The 23,023-nt window shown below is 31.4% G+C and overlaps 1 protein-coding gene across 8 annotated transcripts in view; it reads right to left on the bottom strand.

Annotated features, from left to right (window-relative positions):
- The window catches only part of LOC143249413 (dmX-like protein 2), a 141,598-nt gene extending 129,076 nt beyond the window's left edge, over positions 1–12,522 (bottom strand). For 6 of the 8 annotated variants that reach the window (XR_013027774.1, XM_076499220.1, XM_076499222.1 and 3 more), the window contains exons 1-6: positions 12,374–12,522; positions 8,885–8,988; positions 6,681–6,806; positions 4,048–4,119; positions 2,485–2,563; positions 1,806–1,974 (exon numbers count right to left, since the gene is read on the bottom strand). Coding sequence is in view for 6 of the 8 variants with exons in the window: in XM_076499220.1 (XP_076355335.1) it covers positions 1,806–1,974; positions 2,485–2,563; positions 4,048–4,119; positions 6,681–6,806; positions 8,885–8,971 (533 nt within the window). In the remaining 2 variants the exon portion in view is untranslated. Of the gene's footprint in view, positions 1–1,805; positions 1,975–2,484; positions 2,564–4,047; positions 4,120–6,680; positions 6,807–8,884; positions 8,989–12,373 lie in introns of those variants that run through there. The other 2 variants (XM_076499225.1, XM_076499226.1) reach the window with 2 other exon arrangements.
- Positions 12,523–23,023: the final 10,501 nt, after the last annotated feature.

Below are 23,023 nucleotides of genomic sequence, written 5' to 3'. Positions count from 1 at the left end.
GCTCTTACAAGTTTTTTAATCTATGAAGCCATTTTTAGTCATTTTTTGTTGTCTTCACCCAAAAACAAATTAGTAGCTATAGTTTTCAATAATACAAAAATAATATTATTGTGATAAACAGAATATATGTGTATGCATAAATAATGTAAACAAGTTTTTTAGCTGTTTTCTATTCATTAGATGTTGGTTTTGAACTTAAAAGTATGTACTTTTATTTTTACATTGGTATGGTTCAGGTCAAACATTTCCTTATATGTTAAAGTTATGAAATTACATTTACCTACTGTATTTTAAGAATATATAATCTGTACTTATATTCTCTGCAAATATATTTTGCTATGTGCTTTTGTTTGTTCATTAATATGCTAAACATGCACAATGAATTATCTGTGCTCTGCTTAATAAGAGTAGCAAAACCCAAATTTTAGTATTGTAAACCATAAAACGTAATGCTCAGTCACTGGAGGGGATTCATTATGTGCACAGTATAAACAACAAAATTTGTTCTGTATTACAATAGCTTGTGTACTGAGCCCATAATCTCAGTTTTCATTAACAATGTTCTCCAACTGTAAGATAAACACAAAATTCATTCAATTCTCTGAGAAATTCAACAGTGATCTTGCTATTAATTATAGGTTTAGGTTTTACAGAATAAAGATAATTTCAAATCTTTCACATTACACATTAATTACTTTAGAAATTGTTTAAGGTAATAATAAATTGCTTTCTTGTATTGATCACTATTAGCTTTAACTTTCATTAGTTTAAGTTCTACTATACATAGTTAACAGTAGCAGGATAACAGTTTCATTGGTACATGATTATACTGATGTTATATTGTTCAATAAACATTAAATCTACAATAGTACTTAAAAGTATCAACTCATATTTATGTGTTAAGTATTAAAGTAAGGTACACTATTATTTCAATGTTACTTTTATCAACAGTATTGGTTGGAATATTTTAGTTTAAATACCTAGTTTTATTGTTAATTTTTTTTATCAGTTTGGTACATGAAGGTTTGCATTTTCTACTACCTTACTTAACGTTATTTTTCTTTTAACTTTTTTGCATTTTCTTTCAGTTCAGTTTAGGCATGAAAAGTGATTCAAGTAAACACCTCTTAACTTTGATAATTGTTAGCTTTGATAGGATCCTTGTCACCCACTAATTAACAATTAACCAGGTTCCTTGGAGAGAAAAGAGCATATGACATTTAGGAGTAGAAAGCTGTCTTTCTGTCAGTGTATCAGGTTATGTTCTAGCACTTGGACAGGAATGGACAGAGGTCACATGTAAAATAGCATTTTGTTTGTAAATCTTACCCCACAACTCACATTCAGATGACAGATCAATGTTCAAACCAGACTATTTTCAACTACTTTTCAGCCTTTAAATACTGTAATGCATGTCTTATATGTTATAAACCATTGGTGCCAAACTTGTCTGTGGATCAAATATTAAGCACTACTATAAATATATATAAACCATTTAAATTCCCTCCTTTTAAGAAACAAATGCTGTATGGTCATTAACTGTGCACAGTGATCAAATCCTCTTTTAGAATTAAATTAAAGTACTTTATCTTATTAAATAACCAATCTAACTGACATGAGTCAATACTTTGCTGAAAGAAAGCAGTATAACTAAGCACACCATCATGTAACTACTAAAAATTCTCATAACAGTAATGTCACGTTATCACTTCATGAGCTACAAATCTAATACAAGTAGGCTGATACAAAACAAAATTTAAAACAAAAAGAAAATTTTATCAAAAATAAAAAAGTTACACACTCACCTACACTTCCATACACATTCCCATTGAGAACATTCTTCTGTATCAGACTTGAACATATATTCCTCTTGCCCTAGCTGAAAATTAGTTCCTTCTTCCTCAATTGTGTCCTTAGTACAAGTTTCAAGATGCCATAGCTGTATTATCTCTCCTCCAATCAAAAGTCGTGTTCCTTAAAGGTTTTTAATTCTAATTAAAATACTTCATGTATTTGGACATTCCAAGCAACTTTTGAATGAAAACATTTAACTTAATCTAGCAAAATGTTTTTTTAAAAAAGAAACAATATAAAATTAATGATAAGTGTAAAAAATGACCTAATATACAACTTGTTTAAAACAAATCACATGAAATATCCTTTGCATGACTTTCTATGTTCTTGTGTAATTATGTAACAAAAAATAACATTTTTTATATTAAGAAATTATTTTCTAACAAAATGTGTTAAAATTATGATTACAGTGCAATACAAAGAGTGGTAATTTAATATTATTTTTAAGTCCTTGTTTCAATGAAAAGAGAATGATTTTTGTCTCGCATTAGAAAAAATATTTGGTGACTTGATAAATAATACACATTCAAAAACAGGAAAATAACACAGCACAATGTAGAAAATATAAAACTAAAAAATCCTGTATCAAGATGTTAATTTGTGCCAAACTTTTAAAGTTTATGAACAAACCTTCTAAGTTCCATGACATGACAGTAACATAACACTCAGCAGAAATGGTTGCTGTCTGAACCCAATGGTAATCTAAGTGCTAAAAGCAAAAATAAAAATATATTTTTATTTGTTCCTACTGGCACCTTAATAGATAAGTGCTTCATTTATTTATTTACTGTTGTATATTTTAAGAATAAATTTAATAACTTGTTTCTAAATAGTAATATCCTATATACACAATGTAAAAAAATTGAAATGTGATTGTATATTACAAAATGCCAGTCTACTGAAACACAGCCAAGCCAGGGTCACTTTGGAAAAACTAAGTCAGTTTTATATTGTCAGACATGGTAACACAAGTGTATATGCACTGCATCAATGCAACTTCTGTAATGTTAGCCAAACACAACTGAAAGATCAATATACACACACACACTTTACAAGACTAGAACAGAAAAAAAAAATTATATGCATTTCTTCATTTTCTTATGGTGATTACAAGATCAGTCAAATTGACAGACCCAATACAGTCAGGGAGAGAAAAACAAAATATAAAGTCTTACTGAAAACAAGCATTTCAAATGTACTTAGGAGGTTTTAGAGATTACACAAATACTTGAGGTTTGGGGATAAAGAATAGTTTTTAATTATAACACAAAAATCATTTCATACTCAGATTAGTAACAAAACACTCAATATATTCATAAACATATCTTTAGTAAAAATACTTCATTAAAAAACCTGATTTTTTATGTACAAAATATGGTCAATCTTTATTTAAAGTCCAGCAAAATTTGTAAAGATATACATACTGCTTCAAAAGTTACATTATAAGTGCTAAACCTGTATAAATGTGTATGCAGTGTCGCATTTGCTATAATAAACCCACTGCAAAAGGGTTAACCCTGCAATAGATTTTATTGAAAACATAGCAGCTTAGTAAGCCTAACATGCAAGTACTTTGATAACGTAAATCACTTATGTTAATAACAACACTTAAGCCATCAATTAAGAACTGCTTGCAAGGTGTTAATGAACACAACTGACTAAGATGATATACTTAACTTGCATTAAATATATGTATACTTAGATTTGCTCCCACCATAGTAAATCTAAGTAGAGTACACATTTACTTACACTAGCCAGGAAGTTTTGTATTATTGCACAAATTAAAAATATGGTGATGGATTTTAAAATTTCAAATAAGTTAAATAAAATTGAAGTTAGGAGATTAATTTTAAATACTTGCATTTCTTTATGAAGTTAATCTCAGGTACTAATCCTAATGATAAAGATTAATGACCAATTTAACATATTGATTAATGAGATTAAAAAAAGTCTCCATAAATACATTCATAGAAACTTGCTAATATTCATATTTAACATAGTATAAAAAATTCCAATCTTTTTATTCTTAAAACATAAGGTTGAAAATACAGTTTGAATAATTATTATTTATTCATAAAACAATGTATCAAAAGCAAAATAATGTTTCCTGTACTATAAAAAAGATTACATACATCTTGAACAATAACTACTTCTTACAAGTTTATACCAGCATTTTAAACTCTTTAGACTTACATGAGATGAATTTGCATTTAACAATGGAGTTGGTTCAAATATATAGACCTGTTTACCATATGCTGCAGCAATCTGTAAAATAATGATACAGAAATATTTCTTAAGCCTTGCATAGCACACCTAAATATAGTAAAAAGAATTAAATCCTTTTTAAATAATGACATTTCACTTACACTATGAAGGTTTATTAGCAGAAAAATAATTAATATTATGAAGATAAACAAACAAAACAATATTTTGAAATGTTCTGAGATTCTGCCTTTTCAAAGAACTGATGTTTTATTACTGTTAGTTGTACAACTTTGAGAATGTAAAATTTAGTATCCATATGGTATCTTTTCTCAGACAAAATCTGTTGAAATATTAAATGTGGAACATGGATCTGTGTAAAACAAAATTTCTGAAACTTGAGGGTCAACATTTTTTAAAATATAAATTTGTAATTTTTCCTTTCTAAAACAGTGTTAACAAGTGTAACAAAAGAGACTGTATACCTTTGCCCCACCTTTTCAAAATTGTATGCTTTTATATTTGATTATATCAAACATCACCATCAAAAACTCAATCTTTCTCAGATCCAGAATGATCAATGGTCTGGATTATTTTCTGTTGTGTGATCAGAAGTCTCAACTTTAATGTACCCATGAAATTTAGTACATCACACTATACAGAATTATTTTCCCAAAATCAACAAAGTGCCCCATCTCACCATTAACAAAAAAAAATGCAAATTTGTGCTTGAAAGCTTGCAATGAATAATAACTGTCCATCTATACCATTATTTGAAAAACTTGAGCTAGAAAATGCTAAACTAGTTTGCATGTCCTTTCACCCTGTAATTTAGATGTTCTAAATCAACCTTTTTTAAGCCAACCAACAAAAGAACTAAAAATACTCCATTAACTGATAGGCTTGTTTCTGGGTTAAAAACAGCAATGAAATAAAATACTACATGTAAAACAACAAGAAATCACTTAAGTCTAATGAACAAAATGTTTAACACAAACTGTATTAAAAGTACAGATTGTTGTACACTAGAAACAAATTTACAAACAATATCTGTATTTGCTGACTGCTTCTTCACAGTTATCCAGAAATGAAAAAACCTTTTTTCTGCCAAATAAAACAACTTTATAATCCCAGGTTTCAAAACATGTCTCTTAAACAAGTATATATCATGTATTCACAAGTAAACTAAATTCCTGACTTCACAATTGTGCAATATCTAGAATTATTTAGACTTTCACTAATGAAGTAGTTTTTAGATCACTTCATTGCAATACCTTTTTAAACCAGAACTTGAACTAATTTTTTGGTTCTTTAACCAGACTAGTCAAGAGAACCATAACCTCTTATCAAGTTCATATATTATAGTTGTAAGAATGTATTCGACAAGTATAATTTAGAAGTTTCTCTTTCAACAGTATTGTGCAAATAACAGCTTACTTCAAATGGCAATAAACCATCTAAACTAAAATCCACACTCTTTTATAACCTTAATCTATGTTATTAGGAAAAATAAAATACTACAAAGAACTCCATAATGAATAAAAATACACATTAGCAATAAACACTGTTTAAAGTTTCACTGACCAAGTTGTTTCCAAGGGCCAGCCAACAATGGACATGAAAGTCAAGGCAACATACAAGAATAACTAGCCACTGAAGAACATCCACAAGTTATAAAGACAACAAGATGCATATACTTCCTAAAGCAATATGTTCTCTACCTTAAAGAAATAAATTATTGCATTTTACATCTCTCTAAATGCACTGTTGCAACTTTTCTTACATGTGAAAAAAACAATGAGCATAAAGGGGTTTGCTAACAGCAGAAACTTTTAAACTTTATTACCAGACTTTTCTCAATGATCACATTACTTACAAGACAAAATTAAACTTTTCAAAATCATTACAATGTTTTCTTGATCCTTTTCAATCAAGGTTGGTGTTATTCACAAAATTCAAAACATGTATTAAATCATGACATAAGCAAGAACTACCACCCTTTTTCCACATGTATAAGCTGCTGTAGAAGTTGAACAGTAAAACTTTGTTTAGCTACAGTGTCAATTATCTGCCTCAAGTCTACCCACCATGTTTAACTCTTCCATTTCTAATTCAGACTAATACACATGAACACCACATAGAAAAACAGTAAAAGGCACACTGTATGTACTACTTTGTCAAACAGCACCAGCTCTGGCAGTATATACACAGAAAAAGTTATTGAGATACACCTTTCTTTGAAAGTTTTGTAGGTGTGTATGCTATTTGATTTTAATAAAATTATGTAATTTCAAAGCATTCTTCTCTCTTTGTAACTACTGTAGAAATCTTCAATAAAATATATTTTACTAAACTGTTTTCTGTATTCTATTGATGTATTTTCCTCATTTATCTGAGGACTTGTGTCTCACTCAGTGTACAGACATATGGAATTCCAGTGCACTTATTTATTATATATCTGTAGAATAATTAAATTTGCTACTGCTGGGCTCTTTAAAATGAATGGCAACTGGTTGTCATTGAAACACCTTTACCATTTAATAATAAACAAATACTTTAGAAATATATTTAGAAAACTAACTTGTACAGCAACACATGTATATTACATACAGAAAAATGCATACTTTTCCAATATCAGTAGAACAATCCAAACATCCAACTTGGACATTTCCATAATGAACTCCAGGAATAATCTGTGTTCGTTGAAAATTACTGGCAATAATCACAACATTACAACCTGCTGCATATGCCTAATGAAAGAAAGACTTCTATAACACAATAATACTTCATACAAGCATGCATGATAACTTGAATTCTCAAGTTCTATAAACAATATGGAAACATGTTAGAAAACTAACACCCACAAGAACACAACCATAGTAAGAAACATACTACACAATTGTGATAATAATAAATGTATACAAGTTATACCAGAAACATTATTTTTTAGTAAAAGAAAATATCTTAATGTATACACTGTAATTGGATTGCAACTTAAATTTGGGAGCCTAATGTTTTGATACACAAACTGAAATGTATTGCAAGATGTTCCTAACTAATTCAAGTTGAGATCTGACTGAATTGCACAGAACAGTGGTGCTACATTTAGATTATACCTATTATATTTATATTTCACTGCTTCATATCAGTGCTTTAAAAAAATACTTTAAATATTTTTTAATATTTTGAACATCAATAGTAGCAATATTAATATTCAAATTCCTGTGTATGACTAAGTCTTTAATGTTATATTTCATCTTCATTTTTTTTTATAGAGCTATAGTATTTAACTTTTCAGTTTATAAACATTAACAGAAACATACATCTCATATTGTCACCATTTCAACTATATTTTTTCCTATTTACTATTAAAAGCAATACAATGTTAAAATCTTACACAACAAATAATTAAAAACAGTGACTTGCCCTAAAAGACTACAAGTTTTGGTGTCTACATGACAGTATCTTCTGCAGTAATAGCAGAAGTCAGGTTGGAACTTGTTTTCCCACATAATATTTCGATATTAAAATGTAATTTGGATTCAAACTATTCAGAGTTATAACACACCTATCCAGTACTTTATAATTTCCATACCTGGAACATCTTCCTTGTTTCCTACAATATTTTTTTTATTCAATTTCAATAGTTTCTCTTGTATTTAGTTCTATTTTAAATTATATCTGTTATTAACTCACTGTTGTTTTAGTCTAACATGAGGTGTTTGTGCTACATATTCTGTTAATATCAGTTCATTCACCTTACATCTTCTTACTAAATTTTTATGTTCCTTAAACCTGCATTTTAAATTTCTACACATTTAGCAAATACAAAGCTGACTACAGATGCATGGAATTCTATAAATCTCACACCTATTAATTTTTTCTATCGTTTGTACTCATGAGACTAATTTACAACACAATGTTACAATGCATTTTGGTTGTTTTATTTTTTTTTATATTGCTTGTTTCTGTAGATAAGCCTTGAACATATAGTAAAGAAACATTTATGTTATCTACTTTACATTTTCCTTCTAGCCTTGAACATGTTAACATTTTCAATTTATTGATATGTTTATGGTGCCATCTATCAATAATTTGGGGTTCATATTCCTTTTTTCTGGCTACATTATTTTGTAAATCTAACTCAGCTTTCACATCACAATTACAAGTGCACATTTTTAGGGTTCTAAACACAAATGTGGTAAATGCTGATAGTTTTTTTGTATCCATAGGTATCACTATTTAGTATTTGGTGGTACCACAAGAGAAAATGACTCTGTAAACAGAAGTTGAGATGACTATTGCCCTATCTGACAGTCATATCAAAAAAATTTAGCTAACCCTTTTTTTCCATACCTAATGTAAAGTTGACAGTAGCACTGATCAAATTAAGGTATTTTTCAAATTCTGATAAAGTCCCAGTGTCATTCTGCCATACTAAAGATGTCATCTACACACCTTAACCACATTAAAGGTTTCATTTCAGATATTTTAAACATCCTCATTTCAAAATTAAACATAAATAATTCACACAAAATAGGATGGGGAGACTTCATTGCTGAACCTGTAATTGTTTAACAATTTCATTTCTGTTACTCATGAGAATATTGCCATAAATATCAAACATATGTAGTCTTTTAGGGCAAGTTGCTGTTTTTAATAATTATTTATTGTGTAAAATTAACATTTATTGCTTTTAATTGAAAACGGATCTTTTTATGGAAGCATCATTTTTTAATTATTTTTTTCCATTTACATTATTGGAAACATACTTTTATATATATATATATATATATATATATGTCTACAATGTTTTTTTTTTACTTACAGTAAAAGGAACACCTTCAACAGATCCAACTGCATAACAGTGAGCTCCTGCATTAACAGCCCCAGTTAAAACTTGATGTCGATTCATTGTGCTTACAAAGAAATCTATTCCATTAACAGATAAAAACATACATTTTAACTCAAAAGTAAAAACAGACCAGAGCACATGAAAACTAAAAACACATTAAGTCCAGCAAAACACTTTAAATAAGTTAATTAATCTCACTTGTAATAAAACTCAAAATCAGCAAATATTTTTCCTCAGTGTTATACATCCTTTATAGCTTTACTTAAGTACAATGTTAAAGAAATTTGATATTGATTTACAGAAACAAGTTGCTACTTGTATAAGAGAAGAAATGGTACAAAGAAAATACCAATGGTAAAAAGACCTAATTCATCAGTTTGAGTAGGAAGGTATTTGTAATTTTGCAAAAAAGCTTTAACAAAATCTCATAAGATTGTGTACAGTTTTTATCCTTTCAAAAAAGGAAGTGTTATCATCATAGAAATCACATATACACTGAATAAGGAGAGGCTTGAGATTGACTTTTTTTTTCTATAGCTACAGCAGGGCTGTAGAACATTGAAAATTTCTGAAGCAAAAATCAAACTTTTCAGGCTCTTTACTCACTTACTATTTACCACAGTTGAAACAAAAATGGGCAGTCAGTGGAATTTAATACTCAATTAATTAATGGGCTTCTTGAGTGATTACTCCAACAAAGACTTGTATAGTATTAATCACCCAAAACAATAACAGCTGGAAATACTAGATAAAATTAATTGATTATATTTCCAACAATACCTGCTTTATTGTAATATTTATTAATTCATTATTTCATGACATTAATTGATTTAATTGATGCTCATAAGTAAATTATTATATCAATTAACAGAGTTAACTGCCCAGCTCTAAAGAAAAGCATATAATTTACTTCCAATAAAAGAAGTTTTTAATTAATTTGAACTTCCTCAATATAATAAATATCCATCCAGCCTTACATATTGTCTACAAAATATAATGGAAGACTATAGCAAGAAAAATCTCAAAATTTATTTACTATAGACTGTTAAAGACATTTTGCCACATACTTTGATATAATCGTCTTGATCTGTAGTAAACATCAATGATTAGTTAACGTCTTTAAATTAGTAAAGCCATTTAAAATTACTGCTTTGAAAAGAAAGTAAACAGTGATTCAATCAGTTGTAACACAAAATTAAACAGCAAATTTTCATTTATATCTAAATTTATTTTATTAATTCAAATAGAGATATAATTGATGACTTGTCATTGTACTTTTATACACTGTCTCTCCTTCTCCTGTTTTTCCAAACTTCACTCAGTGTTGTAACATAGGGAGAAATTACTTCTGAAATATTGAGTCATATAAGGTCCTTATATATTACTTGACTTCTGTTGCATATTTTTATAAATTTATGCTGAGAAAGATTTTATAAATTGTTGTGTTCAAATCCAATTCCAGGCTGGTATTCTTTCACTTCATTCATAATTTTCTACTAATGATGGAAGACATCAGTTTGTGTGTTTATCAGCCCTGCTTTGTTTATGTTCAATACATTATTAGTAGATTTTGATGATATAGTGGATCTGAAATACTCTAAAAATTTCAACTTAATTTTAATGTCATCATGTCAGTTTAGTTATAGTGTATGCATGTAGGACAGCTATCCAATCTTAAATCTCTGAACAGCAATGCCAATACTTTATTTCAATATGCTGAATTATATCTATATGAAATCTTTCATAAACAATGTACTTGAAATGAATATTAAAACAAGTACAAAAAAGTGCCTTATGTTTGTGTAATACAATAATTGTACTCTGATACATATATTAATAATGAGTTATAAATGTTTTAATCTAAGGTTTACAATCTTATTTCAGTTTCAAAGTAGATAATTTGCTATTCACAAAGCATTCTTTACATACAAGTATAAGGCCCCCTGGCTTGTTGTACAGTTTATAATCTTATTACTTACAAATATCTTTATTAAACTAATGATAATTTCTTCTCAAACAATGGTTCTTCAATGAAATTAACATTTGAATCATTCTAATGTCAACACAAACTTCATTGTAGAGGATATATGACATTCAACATGCCAGCTTTCAGTGTTTGCAACTAAAAATACTACCTAACCAATTCTTGAGTAGCTGTATATTTATAAATTACTTTTCAACAACTTCTTCATCCTAACTGCTTTTTTTAACAAGATATAGATCACAAGTTACAAATACACACATTTGCATCTCTTATTTTTTAGTGACATATATATAAATTCACAACAGTTTTTCATTTTAAAATTATCATCCTAGCCAATTTATTTTCATTAATCTTCATAATTGTACTTGCCACAAACTGCAGAATATAAGTAATTCTTATCAAAGTGCATGTTCTTTCAAGTGACAGATCTATTTCAGTTCAGTTATCACAGCACTGAGAGAAGAAAAAAACTGAAGCAGCCCTTATAGTTCGATATATACATATTTACACAAATTAAGAATAATAGTCTTGAAATACTAATTATTCAAGCAAAATATAACACATTCCAAATTAAATAAACTTTTGCTATTATCAGTCTTTGGTTCAGCTTTCATCAGATTTGTCATTCTACTGGCTAAAGTCCAGTATTTTAACTAGTACCAAAAAATGACTTGAAAAACAACACTTTTGAAACTAACAAGAGTTTAATGGAAGGCTGAAACTAAAAGGGGTTTAATGGAAGACTTTACAATTGTTTCAGTAATAAGAGAAAATTATAATTTGTTTCTTTATGAATTAAGTGAACAGGGAATCTTAGGTGGACCGATAGACCCCCCTTTCTTAAATTGTATATTATTTTCATTTACCAATTCTGTAGAGCTATTATTAATAATTACTAAACTATATTTGTATGTGGATTATTCTGTTAACATTGTTATAATAAAAAACATCATTATTAACAATAAATACTCAAGTGAAGGAATACAGTGTTGCTATAAACAGGACTTAGTATCATGACTTAGACTTAGTTTTTACATCTTTACATCACAAATTTATCAGTATTCCTATTAACATCATACCATTCACACCCCCAATTCCCGACTTTTCTACGTTAAAAATAAGTCAACTCGGTGTGAAAAACTAAGTTACAACTTACATTAACTTGGCAATGTTGCTATAAATAATACGTTAGACAATCTCAGCAAAATAATTCACATCACTTAGTTAAGAATATAACTTACGAAAAGATTTAGGTACAATTAAAGATGTGACCCTGATGAAGAAGAGACAATCTTTCAAAAGCGATTGGGTTATAACTATACTATTACAGTTTTATAATATATACTAATAATACAGTATAATAATTACCACAGAGTTTCTTTAAAAGTTATAACTGAGTACCAATAAATAACTTCCAAAATACAAGTTTTATTGATTACCGTACAATTACTAAACATTATTTATAAGTCCGATATTACCTCTCCGTGATTTCTCTTCGAGCCTAGTTTTATAAAAACTAATTACGTAACAAACCGTTTTCACATTATTTAATTTCAGTCAAAATAATTAATAACTAAATCTGTCTGTCAATTATAGAGCAACGATACACTTCTGATGGTGATACTGCGAATGATAAGATATTCTAGTCGTTAAAACGCCCCCTCGTGTGAATATTTTGCTTGTGTGCATACTCTAGTGATTAAGATTTAAAAGGAAGGTAAAAGAAATAAGGACTACTGTACGAAATTTATCGCATGAAAAAATTATATATATATATATGTATTATAACATTTTACAACGTATATTTTTCAAGTTATATGTCCTATTTATTGATAGGCTATCATTCATCTATATATCTTGTATTTCTGCTAATTGTCTTATAGGAATAGTTTGAATATTGGTATAATGATGTAAGTTGCCTCACTTCACGTTATAAAACAATCATTGTTTATTTTCATTCCTTTCTCTCTTTTATAGAAAACAAATTTCAATACTTATACTCAGGCATAAAATGAAAAAGTTTATTTATTACAAGCTGAAGTACATGTATTCGGGACTAAATTTATGATTAATATATATGCAAAAACGGCTCGTTTGGGTTGAGAAAACTTGAGCAGTTAGTGAAGTATTCCGTATTCATATTAATGTCAGTTATTCTGTATATTAAGCGGTATGGTCAGATGGGTTAAGACGTTCGACCCGTAATCTGAGGGCGGCGGGTTCGAATCCCCGTCGCGCCAAACATGCTCGCTCTTTCAGCCATGGGAGCGTTATAATGTGATAGTCAATCCCACTATTTGTTGGTAAAAGAGTAGCCCAAGAGTTGGCGGTTGGTGTTGATGACTAGCTGCATTCCCTCTAGTCTTATACTACTGAATTAGGCACGGCTAGCGCAGATAGCCCTCGTGTAGCTTTGCGCTAAATTAAAAAAACAAAACAAAAAACTGTATATTAAGGTACTCGGTCAATTAGCCGTAAAATTGTACGAGTACGTTTAGTTCTACGTTAGTCGTAGTAACATTAGTGAGAATCTCTGTTGAAAGTAAAAAAATTGTTTGTGAAATTAGACCTACAAATACAAGGAACACTGATAATAACCTGTAACAAACGTTAAGAAAAAAAAAATGCTTTCCTTACCTGGACAGTAATTTGAATGATTTTTATAGTATAATATAAAAGAACACGTTTAATGGAAAACAAGTTATAACAATGCTCTCTTTATAGATAACTAATCTCAAGCTGCGTCAGAGTAGTCAAAAAGTATCTCTGCTTCATTTGACGGCTGTAAAATATCCTCGCTCTCAGAGTTATTGGATGCACAATAAAGTAGCTCTAGTCTTAATCAACACATGCTGAACACCATATTTATCATGTTCTGGCAATAAAACTAGAAGTTTTAATACATATATATATTATACGAAACTACGTTATATAATATCGGTATTCCACTGTGTGATACTTGTATACAGGAGAGAAAGTTAAGTGCATACAGAATGTGAATAAGTCAAATTGAACCACGAAATGAAACATAATTGTTTCACTTTGGCTCTCCAGTGGCTAAGAGATCTGCAGGTTGTGAGTTAAGCGCCCTGACCACCAGTCCGTAATAAGCCCAGTCATTTCAATAAACTAGACACATTAACGGAAAATCAAAGTACAGTTTTCTTCACATCTGGTTTTGTACATGTCCATCACGTAAGAAATTGTAAGCAGTTAATTAATCACATATCTAGTATACTGACCACATAAAGAGACAGACACATCTGCACTAGTCTTAAACATGAGTTATAACCTACAAACAGAATTAACCATGTGATATACAAGTAGCACATTTATTTATTTGTTTCTTCGATTTTGCTCAAAGCTACAAGAGGTTTATTTTCTCTCATAACACTTAATTTTTAATTACTGACTAAAAGTAGTGTAACTAGTCAACGCCACCAACTCGTTAGTTATTCTTATTGGATGTATGGATTTGACCGCTCTACTTATAAAGCATATCATATGATGTCAAAGCGCGGAGGGTCGTTTTGTCATTAACAGAATATGAACAACTGCATCTTAGCTCCACAGTCTGCTTCATTAGGCCGCGCTTGGCTGGAGGTATTATATATTGAACTTTTACAGTGCAGTGAAAAATAAATACATTTATTATTTTATTTCGAATTCAAAACCCGATAAATTCTGCTTTATTCAAGTAAGAAATTATATCTGTTAACATCATTACACTGTATGGCAGGGGTCAGTCAAATACTGTATTTATCTTATTAGTTGCATTTTAGTGAACATCAACCAGCGCAGGAAACTGTTTAGTTGCCTTTTGTTGGCGCAAAGCAACTAAGCTATCTGCTCAAAAAAACCGGTAAGAAATGTAAAAGAATTTTTTTTTTATTAAATATAATAATAAATTGAGGTAAAACGAAGAAATGTAAAAGAAATTTTTTTTTATTAAATATAATAATAAATTGAGGTAAAACGAAACAATGTCCAAAAATTCAGATTAAAGATAGAATTAAAAAGGCCAATGGCTCGTAAAAAGTAAGTTGAACAGAGTTACCATTGCGAATGACATCATCTAATATCCGGCTAGACCTTCAGAAAACACTTGTCTAAAATGATGACGTCGCTCAGAGTCGTAACGAGAGCACGACGGTAACTTGAGTGTCACATTGACCACACTCTGATGAATCAGTTTCAGATAAAAGAAGACCTCGTGTTAAAAACTGTGACTAATGCGTAGCCTAACTAGGACAACTTCCTCCTTCCGATCATTGCGAAAACAATATTGCCAATGAAGAAGAGAAAGTTTGGTTTGAAAAAAAGATTGTTACGATGTTGCTTAGTCCAAGTCGACTGCCAACTGGCGCGAAGTCGAGTCTTCAACACAGGACTGTAGTCCATGTACGGGATAGACACGGCTGTGATGGCAGCAGAGTAGACGGACATACCCGCGTTATCAGCAAGATCGTTCCACCGAATACTGACAAGGTCTGGTATCCAGAATAAAAACAACTAGATACGAATAAAGAAACATGTGCCAGTTATTGATGAATATCCTAGTAGGTAGTACTCGACCATAGACGAGAATACTGTAGAAAACGTGTCTAGGTTTTAAGGAATAGATTGAGCAGCTGCCTGGAGAATACAGTCAGTCACTGCTGCCACAGTCATCCATCGATGGCTTACAGACGAAAGCAAGATCAAGTTCCGAGAGAGCAATGAAAGAGGGCCAGTAGGCCTGGTCCAATTTCCACTGAGGAACAGGGGTAGAGTGGCATTGACCACGGCCAATCTCTCTCAAAACTATAGGAAAATGATCACTGCTCTGTGGATCATTATCTACTCTCCAAGAAAAGCGAGATAAAAGTAAAGAGGAGCAGCTAGATAGATCAATGGCAGGAAAAGACTGACTAGGTGCATGAAAATAAGAATAAGAACCAGTACTGAAGAGAGTAAGGTTGTAATCTAAGACTATACATTCCATGAAGTCACCCTTCTCATCAATATCAGAACTACCTCAGAGGAAATTGTGTCCATTAAAATCCCCCAAATCCAAAAGGAAGACGACAACTGTACAACTAGAACATCAAGGTTTAATTGATCATAAGTCTCTCCAGGAGAGAGAAAATGACACAACACGAAGAAACACGGATGGCTACAATCTTTAAGGGTGTATTGAGCTGCAAAGACAAAATAGGCACATGATGGTCTACAGATAATACCACCCCTTTAGGCACTCGTTCATCAGACAACCTATTATACTGGTATAAAGAAAAACTGCCAAAAGATGACTGTATTGGTAGGTTTCAGAAATGTTTCCTGTATGGAAAGACACATAGAATGACAGGAATTAATCAAGGCCTAATGTCATCTAAATTAGAACAGAACTATAATTGAAAGTGATCACTATGATGCAGGAGAACTCTTTGGTTTACGACTACGTCGTCTTTCTTTATTAGAAGGAGGCCTGTCGACCTCCATGAATCTGAACTTGATCGAGTGAACAGGCCAACTGACAGAGATTCCAGAGACTGATGGTGTGAACAAATGATCATTATACATTATGGGGCCGAAAAAAGTGGACTCAAGTAGACGCTAGAAGCTGAGGTCAAAGGAAGCGGACCTGGGCAGATACTGGAAGGAATGGTGGGGGCAGAGATAGGAGTATATGCTGACTTGTTAACTTGCTTATCAATAGATGGCAAAAGACTCTTTACATGGTTGGAGAAAGACTCTATCGGAAGCACAGTATGATTTATCTGTGCTCCCACTATAACAGTGGAATGTTGTTCATTTGCATATGCCTAAAATGGAGTAGGAGACAACAACTGTCCGGTTATTTATGTTTCTTCCAAATAAGATAAAGATGAAACAACGTGTCTGGTTATATGTGTTTCTTCCAAATAAGATGAAACTGCGACAATATGTCTCCTTTGTTATGTTTCTTCCAAATTAGATAAAGCTGAAATAATGTGACTGGTTATTTATGTTTCCTTTAAATAAGATAAAGTTGAAACAATGTGTCTGGTTATTTATGTTTCTTCCAAATTAGGTAAAGCTGAAATAACGTGACTGGTTATTTATGTTTCTTCTAAATAAGATAAAGTTGAAATAATGTGTCTGGTTATTTATGTTTCTTTCAAATAAGATAAAGTTGAAACAAAGAGTCGGGTTATTTATGTTTCCTTCAAATAAAATGAAGCTGTAACAATGTCTCGTTAGTTATGTTTCTTCCAAATAAGATGAAGCTGTAACAATGTGTCTGGTTATTTATGTTTCTTCTAAATGAGATAAAGTTAAAATAATGTGTCTGGTTATTTATGTTTCTTTCAAATAAGATAAAGCTGAAACAATGAGTCGGGTTATTTATGCTTCTTCCAAGTAAGATAAAGCTGAAACAATGAGTCTGGTTATTTATGTTTCTTCCAAATTAGATAAAGCATAAATAATGTGACTGGTTATTTATATTTCTTCCAAATAAGATAAAGCTGAAACAATGAGTCGGGTTATTTATGCTTCTTCCAAGTAAGTTAAAGCTGAAACAATGAGTCTGGTTATTTATGTTTCTTCCAAATTAGATAAAGCTGAAATAATGTGACTGGTTATTTATGTTTCTTCCAAATAAGATAAAGCTGAAACAATGAGTCGGGTTATTTATGCTTCTTTCAAATAAAATGAAGCTGTAACAATGTCTTGTTAGTTATGTTTCTTCCAAATAAGATGAAGCTGTAACAATGTGTCTGGTTATTTATATTTCTTCCAAATAAGATAAAGCTGAAACAATATAATTCATTTTAAGCACGTTTTGCGATATATTAAATATTAAAAAAATTCAATGAGCTAGAAAACTTCGATTTTTGCACGATTTTATTTTCACTATGAGAGAAGATAAATCCAAAACAATACATGTGATAATTATGTTCTTCCAAATAAAATAAAGTTTTATGTTGCTTCACAGCTGAAACAATGCGTCTGATTGTGTATTGCTGCTGAAAAAGGCTTGATGCTGAAACATTCAGAATATAATTAATTTTTGTTTGTTTGTTTTGAATTAAGCACAAAGCTGCACAATGGGCTATCTGTGCTCTGCCCACCACGGGTATCGAAACCCAGATTTTTTAGCGTTTTAAGTCCGCAGACATGCCGCTGAGCCACTGGAGGGCAATTAATTATTATTTGAGTTATAAACAACATTTTTTTCATTCCTCGAATCCGTGCTTCAAGTTCCACTATGAAAAGTCATGTTGTTTTTAACTTTTTATATAATTGTTATTTATTTTTAACGATCACATGGTACTACTGTGTCACTTTGGTAGGCAGAGCACGGATAACTTATTGTGTAACTTTTGTGCTTAATTTCAAACAAACTTTTTTTTTTGTGATGCATTATAGGTTAGGCATTTTTGTGTTATTGTTCAAAAGAGTGTATAGACGTCTATATGTGTCCATCTTTTAGATAATTTAATGCAAGTCTGACAACAAGTGAATAAAACTGCACTTAATATATTGCCACAGCTGTAGCAAGGAAAATTCAGTTTACCTGTACAACGTTTAACTTCGAAGGATTTTATTCAGGTGTTATTCATGACAAAATATTTTTGTTTCAGTTGATAAACGCACATCGTGCCTTTGTGAAGTGAAGAAAAACAAAACTTTTAAAATATAAAAACCAAACTATGTTGTGTGTGCATACCTGCAAATTCATTTTTCTCCAAAGTTCTCAAATGAGGAGTTACAAATGAATGTATATGTACAAGAATAAAATTAGTTCCATTGTACATCTGTTTTATGATAAATCTACTACTATGGCCCTAGCGTTGCTGCTGAAACACTAGTACCTGAAACCCAGATGTGGAAATTAGATTTCGAATAGGCGTAACTTTGTCTGGTAGTGACGTCACAAGCGTAACACATTTTAGCTTTGTTTGTTTGTTTGTTTTTGAATTTCGCGCAAAGCTACTCGTGGGCTATCTGCACTAGCCGTTCCTAACTAAGCAGTGTAAAACTGGAGGGAAGGCAGCTAGTCATCACTACCCACACCAGCTCTTGGACTACTCTTTTACCAACGAATAGTGAGATTGACTGTCACGTCATAACGCCCCCACGGCTGAAAGGGCGAGAATGTTTAGTGTGATGGGGATTCGAACCCGTGACCCTCGAATTACGAGTCAAGTGCTTTAACCACCTGGCCACGCCGGGTTCAAAAATCTTTTAAAAAAACTTTACATATTTCGATATCGACTCATTTCACCCACAAGAATGTGAAAAAACAAATCGTGTACAACCATTAACTATTTATAAAAGTAATTATTCACGTGACTACTTAGTTATATATTTAAAAAAAGAACACGGTATTTACATACTTTATGATTTTTCATTCCTTATTAAAGATCTGATAATTATTTCTTACCCTGTATCATTATTTTTATAGTTTCTTTAATAGTTTAACTGTCATAATATTCGATTTAACTTAAAAATAACATTTTTCCCTACTGAATAATACGACCAGTTTAAGTCAGAAGTTCGGCACGGCATGACAAGTTGATTAAGGCACTCGACACGTAATCGGTGCGGGGGTTATAAGTGTCGTTCAATCCCACTATTCATTGGTAAAAAAGTAACCCAAGAGTTGGCGACGGGTGGTGATGACTAGCTGCCTTCCCTCTAGTCTTACAATGCGAAATTAGGTACAGCTAGCGCAGATGGCCCTCGTGTAACTTTGCACGAAATTTAAAAACAAATAAACTTGCATGTTCAGATAGTGCAGAATTTTGACGTTTATTTTTAAAAAGTTTCTTGTGTTTATTTATTCTAAATCTGAACTTTTTATGTTAGACCAATCTTTATACAACCACATTTACATTCAGTGTTATAAATACCTGTTGTCTCCATTAAAATGATTTCATCTTTAGTTTTATTTAATATCCGACTAATTTTAAAATAACATTTCCTTTTTATCAGTCCTACCAAATGTTAATTTAACGTTGCTTCTTTCATCAGCTTTTGCAATTTTATCAGATTTTGTTATGGCTCTGTCATTATTATTAGGTGAGAATCTTCTACGGAATACTGTATATTTAATTAATAAATTTCATTTTTTATATCTTCTTGTATAGAACATTGCTTTAATGACATAAGAACAAAACTTTATATGACATGATTCTTGGTGTGACGACATGATAACAGAAAAAAAGTAGTTTCAAACTTATTTTTGGTTCTACTAAACGATAAATCTCTTATGATTTAAAAGTATAACAAATGATACGAAACAAAAGAATGGGGTGATAAATGAACGGACAACCAAAAATATCTTAAAGTACAGAATACTTAATAACCATCTCGTCTCTTAACTGATCCCTGGATAATGATTAATGAAAATCCTAAACAAAAACTGCTGGATTAAACTTAAACCTGATATTTTAAAAGAAAACTTCGTGTAGCAGAATCGTACATTCGGCGAAACTAAAGCTCTGTTATCTTTCTTTAATTAATTTAATAATTTTTTTGAGACTGTATCAACCTGATTAAATTTCACTCACAATACTCACTGGTTGCTTTGTGAACTATTTTTCTTTTCGGTTTATTATTATCTTGAGATACGTTACGTAATTTTAAATCTAGAGTTATATTAACTCTTTATCATGCTAAAATGTCGTAAGCTGCAAAATTATTGGATGCCTCAGAATTCGCTCATTTGTTTGTATATATGTATATAAATGGATTGTCTAAGTAAAAACAAAATTTGGCTCGGCATGGCCAGTTGGGTTAAGGCGTTCGACTTGTAATCCGAGGGTCCCGGGTTCGATTCGCCCTTTCAGCAGTTGGGCGTTATAATGTGACGATCAATCCCACTATTCGTTGTTAAAAGAGTAGCCCAAGAGTTGGCGGTGGGTGATGATGATGTCTTACACTGCTAAATTAGGGATGGCTAGTGCAGATAGCCCTCGTGTAGCTTTGCGCGGAATTAAAAAGAAAACGTAAACATAAAATTTTCTCATTTTGACCCTACAGTTCAATTTCCTATGTAGTTCAATTTTCAATAGTTTTATCACTAAATTATCTAGTCCATTATTCTAAAACTGATTGAATTCAATGCATATTTTGTAGCCATAACTATGGAAACATGCTGAACCGGACACAAAGTTTCTGCAGTGAAGGGTCTTTCTTCTGTGCTTCCTTCCTTCAGTCGTACGAACCTAAATTCAGAATATCATCTTTTGACACCTGCAGGAGCTTGACGTCTTGTTTGCTCTTCATTTCTTTTTCTGGTGGTGATAACAGATGTTTCATCAATCTGCTACCTGGTATATTTCTTATCACAAAGTTATATATTGCTTCCTTAATACACATGGCTTCCAGGTCTTCCACATAATATAGAGTATACACCTTTCTTTTTACTATGGGGAACTTTCTCACTGTCCTATCAATTAGCACACACAGGTGTACCATTCCTGTCATATTACCATTAAATATTAGACTGGTTCTAACTACTGCATCAATGTCTCGCAGAATCTTCACTTTGTTGTCTTTAATATAGTCTTCGCATATTTGCATATTATAATTTGTTGGAACCTCTTTATTCGTTACATGCTCACATCACTACTGGCACTGTTGATCCATTTGCTAACTTGAGCTGATCATTAGTTATGCACTAATCAACCATGCTTTCTTAGTCTTGATTCTCTTCTGGTAGCAACATCCATAGCGCCAGTCACTGCTTTCTTGTTTCTTATCTGCTAGTTAATGCGGAGGTTTCTGCTATTGTTTGCTGGCGATAGACTTGCACTCCTTTGCGATATGTCTCATTTTATAACAATTATAAAACGAAAAAGTTGTTGTTGTTTTGAATTAAACACAATTGGTTACTCTGCCCTCTACGGGTATTGAAACCCGGATTTTAGCGTTGTAAGTCCGCAGACATACCGCTGAGCCACTTGGGGGCAAACGAAAAAGTATGCTTTACCATCTTTATTTCAATATTCATGGACTTGCCAGTTATGTTCCTTCCATTGGATTCCATATATTGTTCTGCCAGCTTGGTCATTTTCTCCACATCTTTTAGTGCTCTCTCCTTCAAGAACAGTAACATGGCAGTTGAATACGTGATTAAGAACTGTCCTCATACTGACATGTCTGTACGTTCCTCAAAACTATTTAGACACAGGGCCATGTCAGTCCATCTGATAAAATATCACCGCAGACGGAAATACAGTTTCATCAGTGTTGAGTTTGACTCCTGTACTTCCTGCGAAAAACTTCTTCGGTTAGTTCATATCGTTTCAATTAAGCCACTTTTAACTTTTCATAGTCCATGGCATTTTCCGACATCATGCCTGCATATACTTCTAAGCCTTTTTCCTGTAAAAATTGGACTAAGACAGACTGCCTGGTCGCCTTTGTCCCAGTTCTAACTTTGGGGTAATTTTTCATATCTCTCCAAGAAAGCATCCATGTCAAGTTTATCTTCTCACATCTGAGCACCTTGACTCCATTATTACAACAATGTATTAAATAACTATAAAGAAGTAAAAATCAAGGAAACTTCCTAAAAGTTTTAACAAGTATTTTTAGTTGTTAATAAGGTCATTTAAACAACTTGGCACGACTTTTATGTGGAAAAATACCTTATCGCATATAAAGGCTTATTTAGTCTGCAAGTTAGAGTGAACTTAATCAATGGGGATTGAGCGTTATATTAACTAGTTTAGATAACTGTTTGGGATTCTCTATTCTATTATGATTTCCGTGCTGGGCTACTGATTAGTTTTTAACACTACAATGGGACTAGTATTCCAATTTCAGGAGGTAAGTTTATTTTATTCACCTCAAATCGATAGTACCTTATTTCGTTGTTTTCTTTTTTACTTTGGAAAACAATTACCTTCTCACCATTGTCTGCAAGCAGTGAAAGGTGATATAGATGTGAGACATTGTGGGCTTGAGTACACACTCCTCGCTTTCCTAATTTCTGTTTATTTTATTATTTTTATGAATTTCATTTAAGATTGGCGAACAGAGATTAAGACCAATAGATGGTGTGTATCCTCACAGCAATGTGGGTCCTACTGCCGCATCACCTCCAAAAAGTTAGGATAATTTTATATCCTATATTATAGGCTACACCCTAA

This window comes from Tachypleus tridentatus, chromosome 4 (assembly GCF_004210375.1).
Source record: "Tachypleus tridentatus isolate NWPU-2018 chromosome 4, ASM421037v1, whole genome shotgun sequence".
NCBI lineage: Eukaryota > Metazoa > Arthropoda > Merostomata > Xiphosura > Limulidae > Tachypleus > Tachypleus tridentatus.
This window is presented reverse-complemented; position numbering and strand designations above follow the sequence as displayed.